The sequence below is a fragment of the Acartia tonsa genome, chromosome 7 (genome assembly GCF_053477335.1).
Source record: "Acartia tonsa isolate MP-2025a chromosome 7, ASM5347733v1, whole genome shotgun sequence".
In the NCBI taxonomy this organism is placed as follows: Eukaryota; Metazoa; Arthropoda; class Copepoda; order Calanoida; family Acartiidae; genus Acartia; species Acartia tonsa.
In genome coordinates, this window is record NC_137266.1 from 30,542,405 (window position 1) to 30,554,648 (window position 12,244).

General features: G+C 31.1%; 1 protein-coding gene across 1 annotated transcript in view; it reads right to left on the bottom strand.

Annotated features, from left to right (window-relative positions):
* LOC145325258 (opioid-binding protein/cell adhesion molecule homolog) overlaps nucleotides 1-12,244 on the bottom strand; it is a 100,700-nt gene that overhangs the window by 15,650 nt on the left and 72,806 nt on the right. The window contains exons 9-12 of the mRNA XM_080168192.1: nucleotides 8,942-9,026; nucleotides 2,447-2,571; nucleotides 1,389-1,451; nucleotides 238-362 (exon numbers count right to left, since the gene is read on the bottom strand). Coding sequence (XP_080024318.1) covers nucleotides 238-362; nucleotides 1,389-1,451; nucleotides 2,447-2,571; nucleotides 8,942-9,026 — 398 coding nt within the window. The remainder of the gene's footprint in view (nucleotides 1-237; nucleotides 363-1,388; nucleotides 1,452-2,446; nucleotides 2,572-8,941; nucleotides 9,027-12,244) is intronic.

The window sequence follows — 12,244 nt, forward strand, 5'->3', positions numbered from 1 at the left end:
GGAATTTTTTGTGCTCACTAATGAGAGTACTAAGTGGTGAGAGAGATCTTTTGGTATAGACAGACAGACAAACATGCAGAAATTCTAACCCTTTAACAAAATTATGATAATAGGCGAATATTGATTTCAACAAATTGGTAATACAGGAAATAAAACATTTTTTTTACAAAAAGGCCAATAGATTGATTTCTAATAATACTGATAATCACAAATAACATGTCTGTAATAGTCACAAACCTGCATTTTCCTGTACTGAAGCTTGTACTTGAGTATAGGAGAATAACTGATGGTATTCCAGAATATTGAAATAGGAGAAGACAGCTGACTCTCCAGCTCGTGCAGGTCTGAAGGCTCTGGTAAACCTAAAACAAGATCAATCATGGTAATCAAAAAATTAAATTTGCTCACTAAAGGTATGAAAACACATTGAAACTTAAAAGCTAAAAACTGAATACTAAACGGGCTGATAAGCCATCCTCATTCCTCATTATGGATGATTAGACATTTGATTATGGTACATTATGACATTTCTATTTCCTATTTTTAGACAAGGTAGTACCCGATATTAATATTAATGCAAAAAATCCTTAAACATAACAACAGCAATCAAAAATTGTTTTTTTTTATTAATTTGATAGATGAATTTTGTTGAATATTTGTCATGTTAAAGTATTTCTTTACAAATATATTTGTAACCAATTGATTCAAATTTGTCTTAATAGAATTCGCAATATTTTAAGTTTCTTTATATATATTGAAAAATTGTATTTAAAAAAAATTACTTATATACAAATATTTTCCCAAAAAAAAGATAAAAATTCAAATTCATAAAAAAATATTTAAAGATCAAGGAAAAATTTATTTAAATTAATTTCAATATTTTTAATCTGTTTAATTTTAGTCAATATGAAAAGTAGCAGGTATTGCCCTTCAATCATTGTTAAGCTAATAAAAAAATCGTAAATTTTTTAAACTTTAGTAGATTTTCCCTGGACAGTAAATAGTTACCAACCACTTGACCAATGCAAAGTTTACAAAAATATTTTACATACAAGTTCGATTTAAACTTAGAAACAAGGACAAGTAGTTAGAAAAAAAGACATATTTAAGCAGGGATATACAATGAATTATACTTTAATGCATAATCTAAATCAAAAGCATGCTTGAACGTCAAACAATTAAGGGCTTAAGGACAAGGATTGTAAGGGTGGGGGTGTCGAAACCTGATAAAACTAGATTAGCAAGGATATCATAATACCTTTGTTATTCGCAATGGACACCAATGCATGCAATACTTATAATAATAATATCCTGTCGTTGCTGTGGTACTAATGGACATAATTATACCTATTTTCAAACATCAAATATCTGTAAAAGTTTGAATTTACCTGTTAGCTGAATATAAGCTTCATTTTTGCCAAATATATTGCTGGCCACACAACTGTAATTTCCTGAGTACAAATACAAAACTTTAAACTTTTATATACACATTTCTACACGGAGAAAAAGATATATTAATATGGTATAAGCTGGTTTATCCAAATAAACTTTTTTTAAAACAAATCTTATCTAATTTGTTTTAGGTTCGGTGGGTAAAATCAATATTCTATATTATAAAGTAGTTAGGTTTTATTTGTCTAAAGCTATAGATCTTAGGAACTGCTGGTTTGAATTTATTTTACTTTTCAGGGAAGCATTCTAAGTGTCTTTGGGTTTCCTTTCGACCACCCCTAAAGGTTAGGGGCGCAGCAACTAGTACTTTTAAATATCCTGAATGAAGTTATCTATTTAAGCCTTTTTGAAACCACGCAGAAAGACTAACTATCCTATTATATAAAGTAGTAAACGTTTTTTGTCTGTCCCAAAGGATCTCGCTAACCGCTGAACCGATATTGTTCTCCTTTACAGTGAAGCTTCTTATAGGTTCTGGGAAGGTTTTTAACTATTTTTGGGAGGGTTTTACACCCCCCTCCCCCCCAAAAAAAATGTTCTTTTTGACTCTTTTGAAACTCAAATTTGAAATGGGATAAGGTCAACTAGAGGCTTCTAGGGGCGTAGCCGCTAGTACATAATAAAACAAAGGATAAATAAATCACAACTATTACTCAAACCCTGAGAGCATCTACATTTCATTTCAAAAGTCGATACTCAACTTGAAGAGAGAGATCATATTAGTGACACATAAGCTAAGATGAAAGATAAAATAAATAGAAGTTCAAGTATTTTTTTTATATTTGTACATACAACATAGCAAGTGGTCTTTCTAAATATGCCTTTTTCACGCCCTTTCGAATTTCTTTTTCCACTTCTCATTGGTCTTTTTTCTACCCTATACTGATATTCACAAGTCTTTCGATTGATTTCATAATGAATTTTACCACCCCCAACTTATAATGCTGCATAACGCCATCTATTGGTAAAATTTCACACTAAAATGTAAACTTACCAAAATTTTGCATCTGCAGACGTCTGATGGTCATTGTGTGCAGTGTTCCTTTCTTGTGGAAATATATATTGTTGTCAGACTCCAGTAACATTGTGTCACGATACCAGGATACTTCAGATACAGGGCTGAAAAATTAATGAGCTGAGGATGGGACACCTGCCATTAAAATATCAACTTATGTGTATCTATCCTTAGGGTTAGGATGACACTAAAGTATCTCTTAAAAACTGAAGCTTCTTATATGTCCTAAGAAGGTTTTCATCTATTTTGAGAGATGACAGCTTAATCTTTTTAATAAAAACGTCCTTTAAATCCTTCCCTATCTTTGAGCTACCCTTTTGTGCAAGCAATGCTTCATTGAACAACATTATAAGATTAGACTACATTTGGAACCTAATATCGATTTGATTTTTTTAGATTTCCTCATATAGGTTGACATTGAGTTTGAAATTGCAAATGTAAATAATTTATCTAGTAAACAAACACAAACATTTAGTCCAAATAGTTACCTAAACATCTAACAAAGTGTCTATACATTGTAAACTATTTCTATAAAAGCTAATTTGCTTAACACTTAACTTTTTAGCTCGTAAAATTTATTATAGCAGTTTACGATTAGATCAAGAACATCAAAATTTAAGTAAACCATGATTTAAAGTTGATTTAAAACAATACTTGAAATTGTATTTACAACCTTTTAATTATATTTATAGAGGTACTCAAGTTTATAGATTAGATAGTGTTAAATAATCATATTGATAACAAAAAAATACATTCAAAAAAAATAATAACCTGTGTTTGTTAGAAAATCCTCTAATGGTTTTTTAAAAAACTGTAAACAAAGTAACGCTTAAAATGATCCGCATAAACTATCCCTTTTTACTATAAACACACCTTAGATTAGCAACAATTTGTTAAGGTAAAAAGTTTGACTTGTTTGTTTAAACCCGTGTCAGCAAGTATAATAAACATAATAGAGGCACAATTTGTAAATTATGTAGGTCCAAAATTTAATTAACCCAAAACTAAAACTGTATTCAATGTAAGAAATTCTAGATTATTACAAAACAATCTATCGTATTATTTCAATATTTCAACTGATAAAAACGTTTAAACAATATTGAAGACATCAACATCCAACCCCTCCCCCCCTCCAAAAAAAAAAAAGAAAAATTTAAAAAATTGGGTTGTATTTGATCGTACTAAAATGATACAAAATACAAAGCATACAGAAAACTGTGTATATCTACTTTTTAACATTTCTATGCAGAATTAATCTACCATTTCCGAGTTTCAAAGCCCCACTTCCTTTACTTCCTATATTCAAATATCCATACCTGGTATAATTTTATTTCCCTTTTCCATAACCCTCCCCCCCCACCCTCCAGCCACCCATTCTATATAATATAAACTTGACATTGTGGAACTGGAAATTTGTTTGATATTTTGTCAAAGCTTGCCAACCGCCTGCAAAATATTCTGATCAGCAATAAATCCAAATAGAACTGCTTTTTTTAACACAGAAAGAGAGAAGGGACAATGGGCTGCTCTTACAGTAGTCCTCAAAGTTTTTTAATAACGTTTTCTTATTTGTTGGGATAACAACTTTGGGGAATTTTGATTGGTTGATTCATTAAGTTGAGTGTTCAATTGTTTCAACCACAAATTTTAATTTACAGCAGATATTTTGTGTATCATTATCGGGGTTACACATCCTTTTATCCCCCATTGTCTTATCCCTTTATATCCCTGTCTTTTTAACGAACTATTTTTTTTAATTTAAAATTCGCTGCCAGTGTTACTAAGAATTTCAACCGTAGCATCAGCCAGCCGCTCTAAATCTGGGCAGCTGCCAAGTCATGTATTTTGTCTACTGTGATGTATATTTTGAATATGCAAATATTTGTTTATATCTATTTTTTATGGTTGAAATATTTTATGTATATCTTAAAGTACATACACTTTCATATTTTTTTTAAAGAAAAGAAATCAAAAAAGGTATTCTTTAAGAAGATAAGATACAAATTATAGAAATTAATTACAATGACTTATTTTCCTTTATTTTTATTAACAAAACAATAATATAAGGGGGAGATTATCTATCCCACTCTTGAGGTTAAGCCCCATTAGGCTAGAAACAAAGCCACTTTTAAGACTTTGTCTCCAGAAATCAGCTCTATAAAAATTAATGGTGAATTTACTAAAATAATCATGCACTAATTGATCCTTAAATACTTTATTTTAATAATGTTACAATTATAAGGACTTTTTCTACTTAATTTTAATTTCATCAATCGAATATTTTGGTACTTATTTTTGTTACACAAAATTGTACAATCAATTAAGTTTAAAAGATTAAAATGTAGTTAATAACAAAATATTTAAAAGTACATAGTACAAAATTATTGATAATTTTGTTCTTTGTAAAATTATTAAAGTATATAGTACAAATATTTTTGAATGAATATAATTAAAAGAAGGTGAAAGACTTAAAATATTAATTAAGGACATGAAAGAGAATTTTATAAATTTCTTAGTTTATGAAAGTTTTTGAGAAAAAATTCGCAAAATTCCAAGACGTCACTTAGTGCATGTGCTAATTTTTGGAAAATGTTTTCTACGGCATGACTTTTTAACGCCTAGACTTCTACTTATTTCTTAGACTTTTGGAGCATAAAAGGTTATCAAATAGAGAATCTAAAGTGTTCATCCTGTTGTTAATACTCTTAGACAAATAATGTCGTCCAATGAAAACTACTACGTTTTAAGTAAGAAAATTATATATAGTTCTTACTTCTACTATGTCAAACACGTGTTGAGAGGCATAATCCTTTATAAAATGTTTGGACCCGCAAACAGCCAAAAGTTAGTAATTAAGGGTAGTATATTCAAAGAGTAAGAGGTAAATTGCTGAATATATAATGACTCCCCAAACAAATAAAAAAAAACAAGACCTAGTGGTACTCTAAAGATCAAATACAAATATACATCCTACTACTTAATGTATTCGTTTTCTTGTAGAAAAATTAACTTGTAGATATAAATCCGTGTGAATGTTAATAATAAAGTTTAGAGGAATTGTTGATATTTGAGAACTGAATAATAATACAAATATATCATAATACTAAACAGTATACACTATCAGACATACAGAGATAGGTCAATAAAGAAATAATATACCAAATGAAATAAAGGGTTCATAGTTGACATACTAGCGACATTTGCGAGCTTTATTTCACGGGCGTCCAAGCTGTTTTTTTGGAGGGGGGGTAAAAAATTTTTAAGGGGGGGGTAATTCGTTTTTTGTGGGGTAAAATGGCGCCCGAAGCGTGCCGCAAATTTTTTTTACCCCCCCTGAAATCTTTTGGCAGGGGTAAATCTAGTTTACCCCCCCAAAATTTACCCCCGGGGTAAAATTTTTTTGGGGGGGGTAATTTAAATTTTATTGAATATATAGTATTAAAAATGAGCGCGAAGCGCGCAAAAATTTTTTATTAGAGATTTTTTATTTTGGGGGGAGTATTTACCCCCCAAAAATTGTTTGGGGGGGTTAAATACTCCCTCCTAAATGGTTGGGGATGCCGTAGGCACCCTCAGGGTAGGGGTAAATTTTAAATGGGGGGGGGGGGTAAAATGAAAAAAATCGTTTGGGGGGGGTAATAGCCCCATTACCCCCCCCCCCCTTGGACGTCTATGCTTTATTTGTTAACCCTTACAGATCCGGGGGGGGGGGGGGGCTCCAAGAGCCCCCCCCCCTCTAGTTTTTTCAATCTCATTTTTTTTGTAGGTAAGATGGAGAGCTGTAACTTCATGACTTTTTAAGTTTAGTAATTATACGTCGGAAAGAGTTGATTTTATTAGGATATCTGGTCTGTGTCGGTCGTGGTGTCCGGTCAAAGTCGGTTGGGTAGCAAAAAAAATAGAAAAAAATTCTAAAAAAATCTTAATTTCTACATTATGACTTTTGTGTATAAGGTAAAAACCTAAAATTTTTTTTGGTGAATACTTAGATATCAATGACCTTCTGAGAAAAGTGGTGTTATGACCGTTTGACCGCTCCCTGACCGATTTTATGACCGATTTTTGTCTGTCTTTTACTACAGACATATATCATGAATATCGTGGCTTCTATTACAGCTAGAGACCTATAATTTTTTTTGGTAAATCCTTGAGCAATAATAAACAGATAAAAATAATAATTTGCGCCGCCAACCGCCGTTTTACCGCCGTAACCGCCGAAAATGGCGGTATCCGTTATTTGCCGTTTTTTGGCGATGATCAGAAATAGTAATTTTTTTGTTATGAAAAATAAAAGTTCGTCCTAAAATTTGGTCATCCTAGCTGCAAAATTGCCTGCTCTACAGCTGTTTTAAAATTTAGCGGCTGGCCGCTAAAAAGCGGCTAAGGAGCGGTCTGACTGCTATGACTAGAAAAAGTAATTTTCTCTAAAATACACATGAACCACCAGAAAAAAATTTACGTCTTTATCTGTACCAGGAGCCGAGATAGAGGGGGGGGGCTCTTGGATATTTTTGACATTTTTAACGACAAGAAACATTTATAAAACTCAAGAATAAAAAATATGCATTTACATAGTAGACAGTATATTTATCTCTTGGAGATTAATTTTTCTCTCATTATCGAATCCCTAAATACTTGCCAAATCATGCATATAAACATATATTCTGTCAGATAATTTTACATATTCAAATCTTCAACAGAGAATAGATAGATAGAAAGAATAGTAGTGGTAGAGAGAGAGAGAGAGAGAGAGAGAGAGAGAAAGAGAAATTTCGATGAAAGGGTGAGAAAAATGAGAATAATAGAAATGAAGAATGACATAAAGATTTGAATATTAACATATGTTGATATGATCATCATATCATATGCAAAATATCTGCTGTGCCTCCAAATCCGCACAAAAAAAAAACAAAGTCAACTTTTAAATTTGGCTATTTTGACATTAGAGTGAAACACAGAAGGGGAAGTGGTTGAATAACTGTATATCTCCATCCCAAGGAACTTGTGCCATTTATTTGAAAATCAACCAATAGTGTCGAGAATAATAAGCTAAGTACAGCTAAGTAGCAGAAAACATTAGTTAGCGGACGAAAAAAGGTCCTTGGAAAAGGGGGGCAGGTAGATATTTGTATATACATCTATACTATTTTTGATGGTTACGTTTTTAAAGTTTTCATTTGGATGTTAATCTAATGATTAAACATGATGCTTTGTTAACAATGTACTTGGCGTTTTTATAGAAAAGTATTTTGGACTATCTGAAACAAGATTTTTACAATATGGTCATTTGCGTTCTGATTAAGCGATAATACCAGTTGGGGCTACTGATACTTATGCAGAAATGATGCCACACCATGTAAAATATCTATGAGAAATATTATCCTTTCTCAGATTATATATCTGTAAAATCCTTGTATTTTTTAGTTGACCCAACCCTCTTTATATAAAATATTTGAGCAGTTATTCAATTAAGCTAAGAAAAAATATTCATATCTTTATTAAGGGAGTAGTTACAGATTGGTCAGGGGAATTTTAGTAGTTTATCTCATATAGCAGCTGAGAAACTAATCATTCCCCATTGTCACAAAGGACGGCTGGTAGAGTATATCTTTGATCAAAGGCTATCTCATATAGCAGCTGACTAAATAACAGCCAAAGTAAGCAATCAATAATTTTTGTTGCAAAAAACAAAACAATATACCTAAATATCGTTTTTAGGTCCAATTTAAGAAGAATGGAAATTTACCCATATATAATGTATCTAATGTAAATTTATATGAATTTTTATAAAGAAAATACTGGGAATTTAAGTTTGCAGGAAATAAATTTGGATTAAAACTCTCTTTCATGTAAAGTCAAAACATTAACTAAACATGTAAGTTCTTATTCAATATTTTTTCTAACTCTTAGGTAACTTTAAAAACCCAGGGGGGGAGGGGACATTGGCCTGTTTATTACACTAGGCCCCAAAGTTTTATAATAACGTTTTCTTATTTGTTATCACTTTTGAGGATTTTTATTGAATTTTGATTGGCTGTTTCATTAAGTTGAGTGTCCAAACGTTTCAACAATTAATTGTAATCTACATAATATTCACTGAATTCTTTTGTGTAAGGTTCTGCAATCGGTCCTTAGAGCTGTTGGTAAGTAAAAGCTGTAGTTGAATTGTTCTATCTTTAACTGATTTTCAATTTTGTATTAATTCTCTAGGGGCTTTTTTTCTACAATGCCAAATAGGCTAAAGACAGCTGTTTGGTAGATATAAGTGGATATATTACCTATTACAAAGCTTGTGATTAAAAAGTTCGAAACTTTTAACTATCAACAGGATAAGTGACACCTCTACTAACGTTTATCTTAAACCAAGATGAAAAGTTTTAAAATCTTCAAAAATACAGACTGGATAATAGTGACCTTCAAGTACCTATCCTTTAGACACTGAGTTAAATGTTCGAAACCATGATGAAAATTTACCTTGAGTAGACAATGCAAGAAATGTCGACTGGATAAGCGGGTCCACCATGTACTTGTTTACGTTCTGCATGTACTTCAGGAGCATCTAAAAACATAATTCACAATAATTATACAAAATAAATGGTTGATTGTTTGCTTATCCAGTAAATTACAATCTTTTGGCCTAAAATGTTTTTAGTCTAGGAAAAAATCCTTTCTTTAAAAACAACTAATTTAGTTGGGGTAAATCTGTAACATTTTTTACAGAAGGCTCTAAATAATGAACACATTTTTCCTTAAAAGAATAAAATCTTATTGGAATTATTTAGCTGGTAATTCTTAAAATTAATCAGTAGATCCGAGGAAAGACGAAGCAATGAAAGGAAAAATGTTGGGACATCATTTTTCTGAGTTAAACCAAATAGGACATATGTTATGCGTATTAAGGCATTGATAGAAACATGTATTTCACATAATAATTGAAAATAAATGAAGGATTAATATTAAATGTAAAGAGTATGATTTTTTAAGATAGACTGTTAATTTTGAATATTTATCGTCCAAATGGCCACATTGTATATAACTTACTTTGCTGTCCATCTGTTTAAAACACAATAAAAAATTGACTATAAAGTAACACATATCCCCAGTAATTATAAACAAAACTACCCTTTTTGAAGATTAAAGTAATTGGTTGTAAACCAACTAACCAAAATTCAATAAAAGTATCCAAAGTTTTTAAGATAACGAATAAGTATATAAAGATTTGGGGATCAGTATAATTTACAGTCGAGTCCAATGTTCTGTCCCTCCCTGGTATAATTGCAAGACATGTTGTAAGGATAAATTGATTATAGAAGCATTTGCCAACATACGAATATTCACAAAATATATTATATCAGTCTTTTGCAATATGATTATATATACGGTAATACTTATATGTATGGTGCATTATTTGCCAAATGTACCACTTTTCTGCACTACCTCTCCGATTTTGTTAATACTCTATATTTTGGTCCGTTGGGTCATTCAAGGATGCTGGATGGTCAAAAAAAAGTTTCAGAGTCCCTGGATGTCTAGATATCTAGCTATCTATGAAGGTAGGTAACAAAAATGTAAAAAACACCCATTTTTTCACAATTTTAAAAATTAATTTTTTCATCAATCTTACATCCAATCTATACATTTTATACACCAAAATGATCGTTTATTCATGTAAAAAGCGCACATAATGCTATTTTGGCCAAAACTCTAATTTTACAGGGTGTCCAACAAAAAGTGTATTTTGGATATCTAGCGTAATACCCAAAATACCTGTCCGAAAAAAATCATTTTTTTTGGCTTAAATCCTGTGTTTTATCTGTGTGCATATGTGGTATATAACGGTTCGGACCACCCGGGACTATAAGGTTGTCAAATTTCACTTTGGGACACCCTGTAAATGGGATTTTTGCGTCTGTTGAGCTAAAACTTGGTCCAAATTGGCTATTTTTTTCAAATTACTCTAATATGTGTCTTAGTATGTTTGGCCATAGTGTTTTCTGACCAGATCATTAATTTCATATTTTTTGGACACCCTGTATTTTTAAAAAAAGAGAAAAAAAAATTTTGTTTTTTTTAAAATTTTTTTTCTATTTTTAAGTTACTTAAAACTGTCGTATAGATACAGATTTTGACTAATAACAATAATATTTGCCTATTTTACAATTTTTTACACTTTTGGGACACCCTGTGCATGTTTTTGAAAAATGATGGTTTTTGCCCATTTTTTGGGGGAAGGAGTCGTTTTAGGGCCATAGACTATTTCTTCATTTTTGTAGAACTTTTCAAGACACATCATTTGTTATTTATGCAAAAACCGCAAAAACCGAACCGTTTTGCCGTTATTCACCGCCAAAGGCGGAATTTTTTTACGTTTTTGCCGTTCCGGAGGTTGTAATGGGCATTTGTGGTAAGAAAACGTTGATTTATCAAGATCCCTCTTAAATACTTTTATTTAGGTAATTTAATTTACTAAATTTCATATTAAGTAAAATTTTTTGTGCAGCTAACCGTTTTTCATCGAGATGGATTTCAATTGTTAAAACAAGAAAATTAAGTGAATATAACATAAATAATTGCTATAACATAAGTGATAAAAGAAACATAAATCATGTGCATTTGAAATTCCTTTTGACAAAAATCGTTTGGATATACAAAAAAATTTACTTCACATGAAATTTAGTAAATTAAAATGCCAAAATAAAAGTATTTTACAGTTATCTTGATAAATCAACGTCTTCTTACCACAAATGCCCATTAGAACCTCGGGAACGGCAAAAAACGTAAAAAATTCCGCCTTTGGCGGTGAATAACGGCAAAACGGTTCGGTTTTTGCGGTTTTTGCATAAATAACAAATGTTGTGTCTTGAAAAGTCCTACAAAAATGAAGAAATGGTCTATGGCCCTAAAACGACTCCTTCCCCCCAAAAATGGGCAAAAACCATCATTTTTCAAAAACATGCACAGGGTGTCCCAAAAGTGTAAAAAATTGTAAAATAGGCAAATATTATTGTTATTAGTCAAAATCTGTATCTATATGACAGTTTTAAGTAACTTAAAAATAGAAAATAATTAAAAAAAAAAAAAAAAAATTTTCTCTTTTTTTGAAAATACAGGGTGTCCAAAAAATATGAAATTAATGATCTGGTCAGAAAACACTATGGCCAAACATACTAAGACACATATTAGAGTAATTTGAAAAAAATAGCCAATTTGGACCAAGTTTTAGCTCAACAGACGCAAAAATCCCATTTACAGGGTGTCCCAAAGTGAAATTTGACAACCTTATAGTCCCGGGTGGTCCGAACCGTTATATACCACATATGCACACAGATAAAACACAGGATTTAAGCCAAAAAAAATGATTTTTTTCGGACAGGTATTTTGGGTATTAAGCTAGATATCCAAAATACACTTTTTGTTGGACACCCTGTAAAATTAGAGTTTTGGCCAAAATAGCATTATGTGCGCTTTTTACATGAATAAACGATCATTTTGGTGTATAAAATGTATAGATTGGATGTAAGATTGATGAAAAAATTAATTTTTAAAATTGTGAAAAAATGGGTGTTTTTTACATTTTTGTTACCTACCTTCATAGATAGCTAGATATCTAGACATCCAGGGACTCTGAAACTTTTTTTTGACCATCCAGCATCCTTGAATGACCCAACGGACCAAAATATAGAGTATTAACAAAATCGGAGAGGTAGTGCAGAAAAGTGGTACATTTGGCAAATAATGCACCGTATGTATTGCTATTCTTTTTTATAAGCGTAGCTA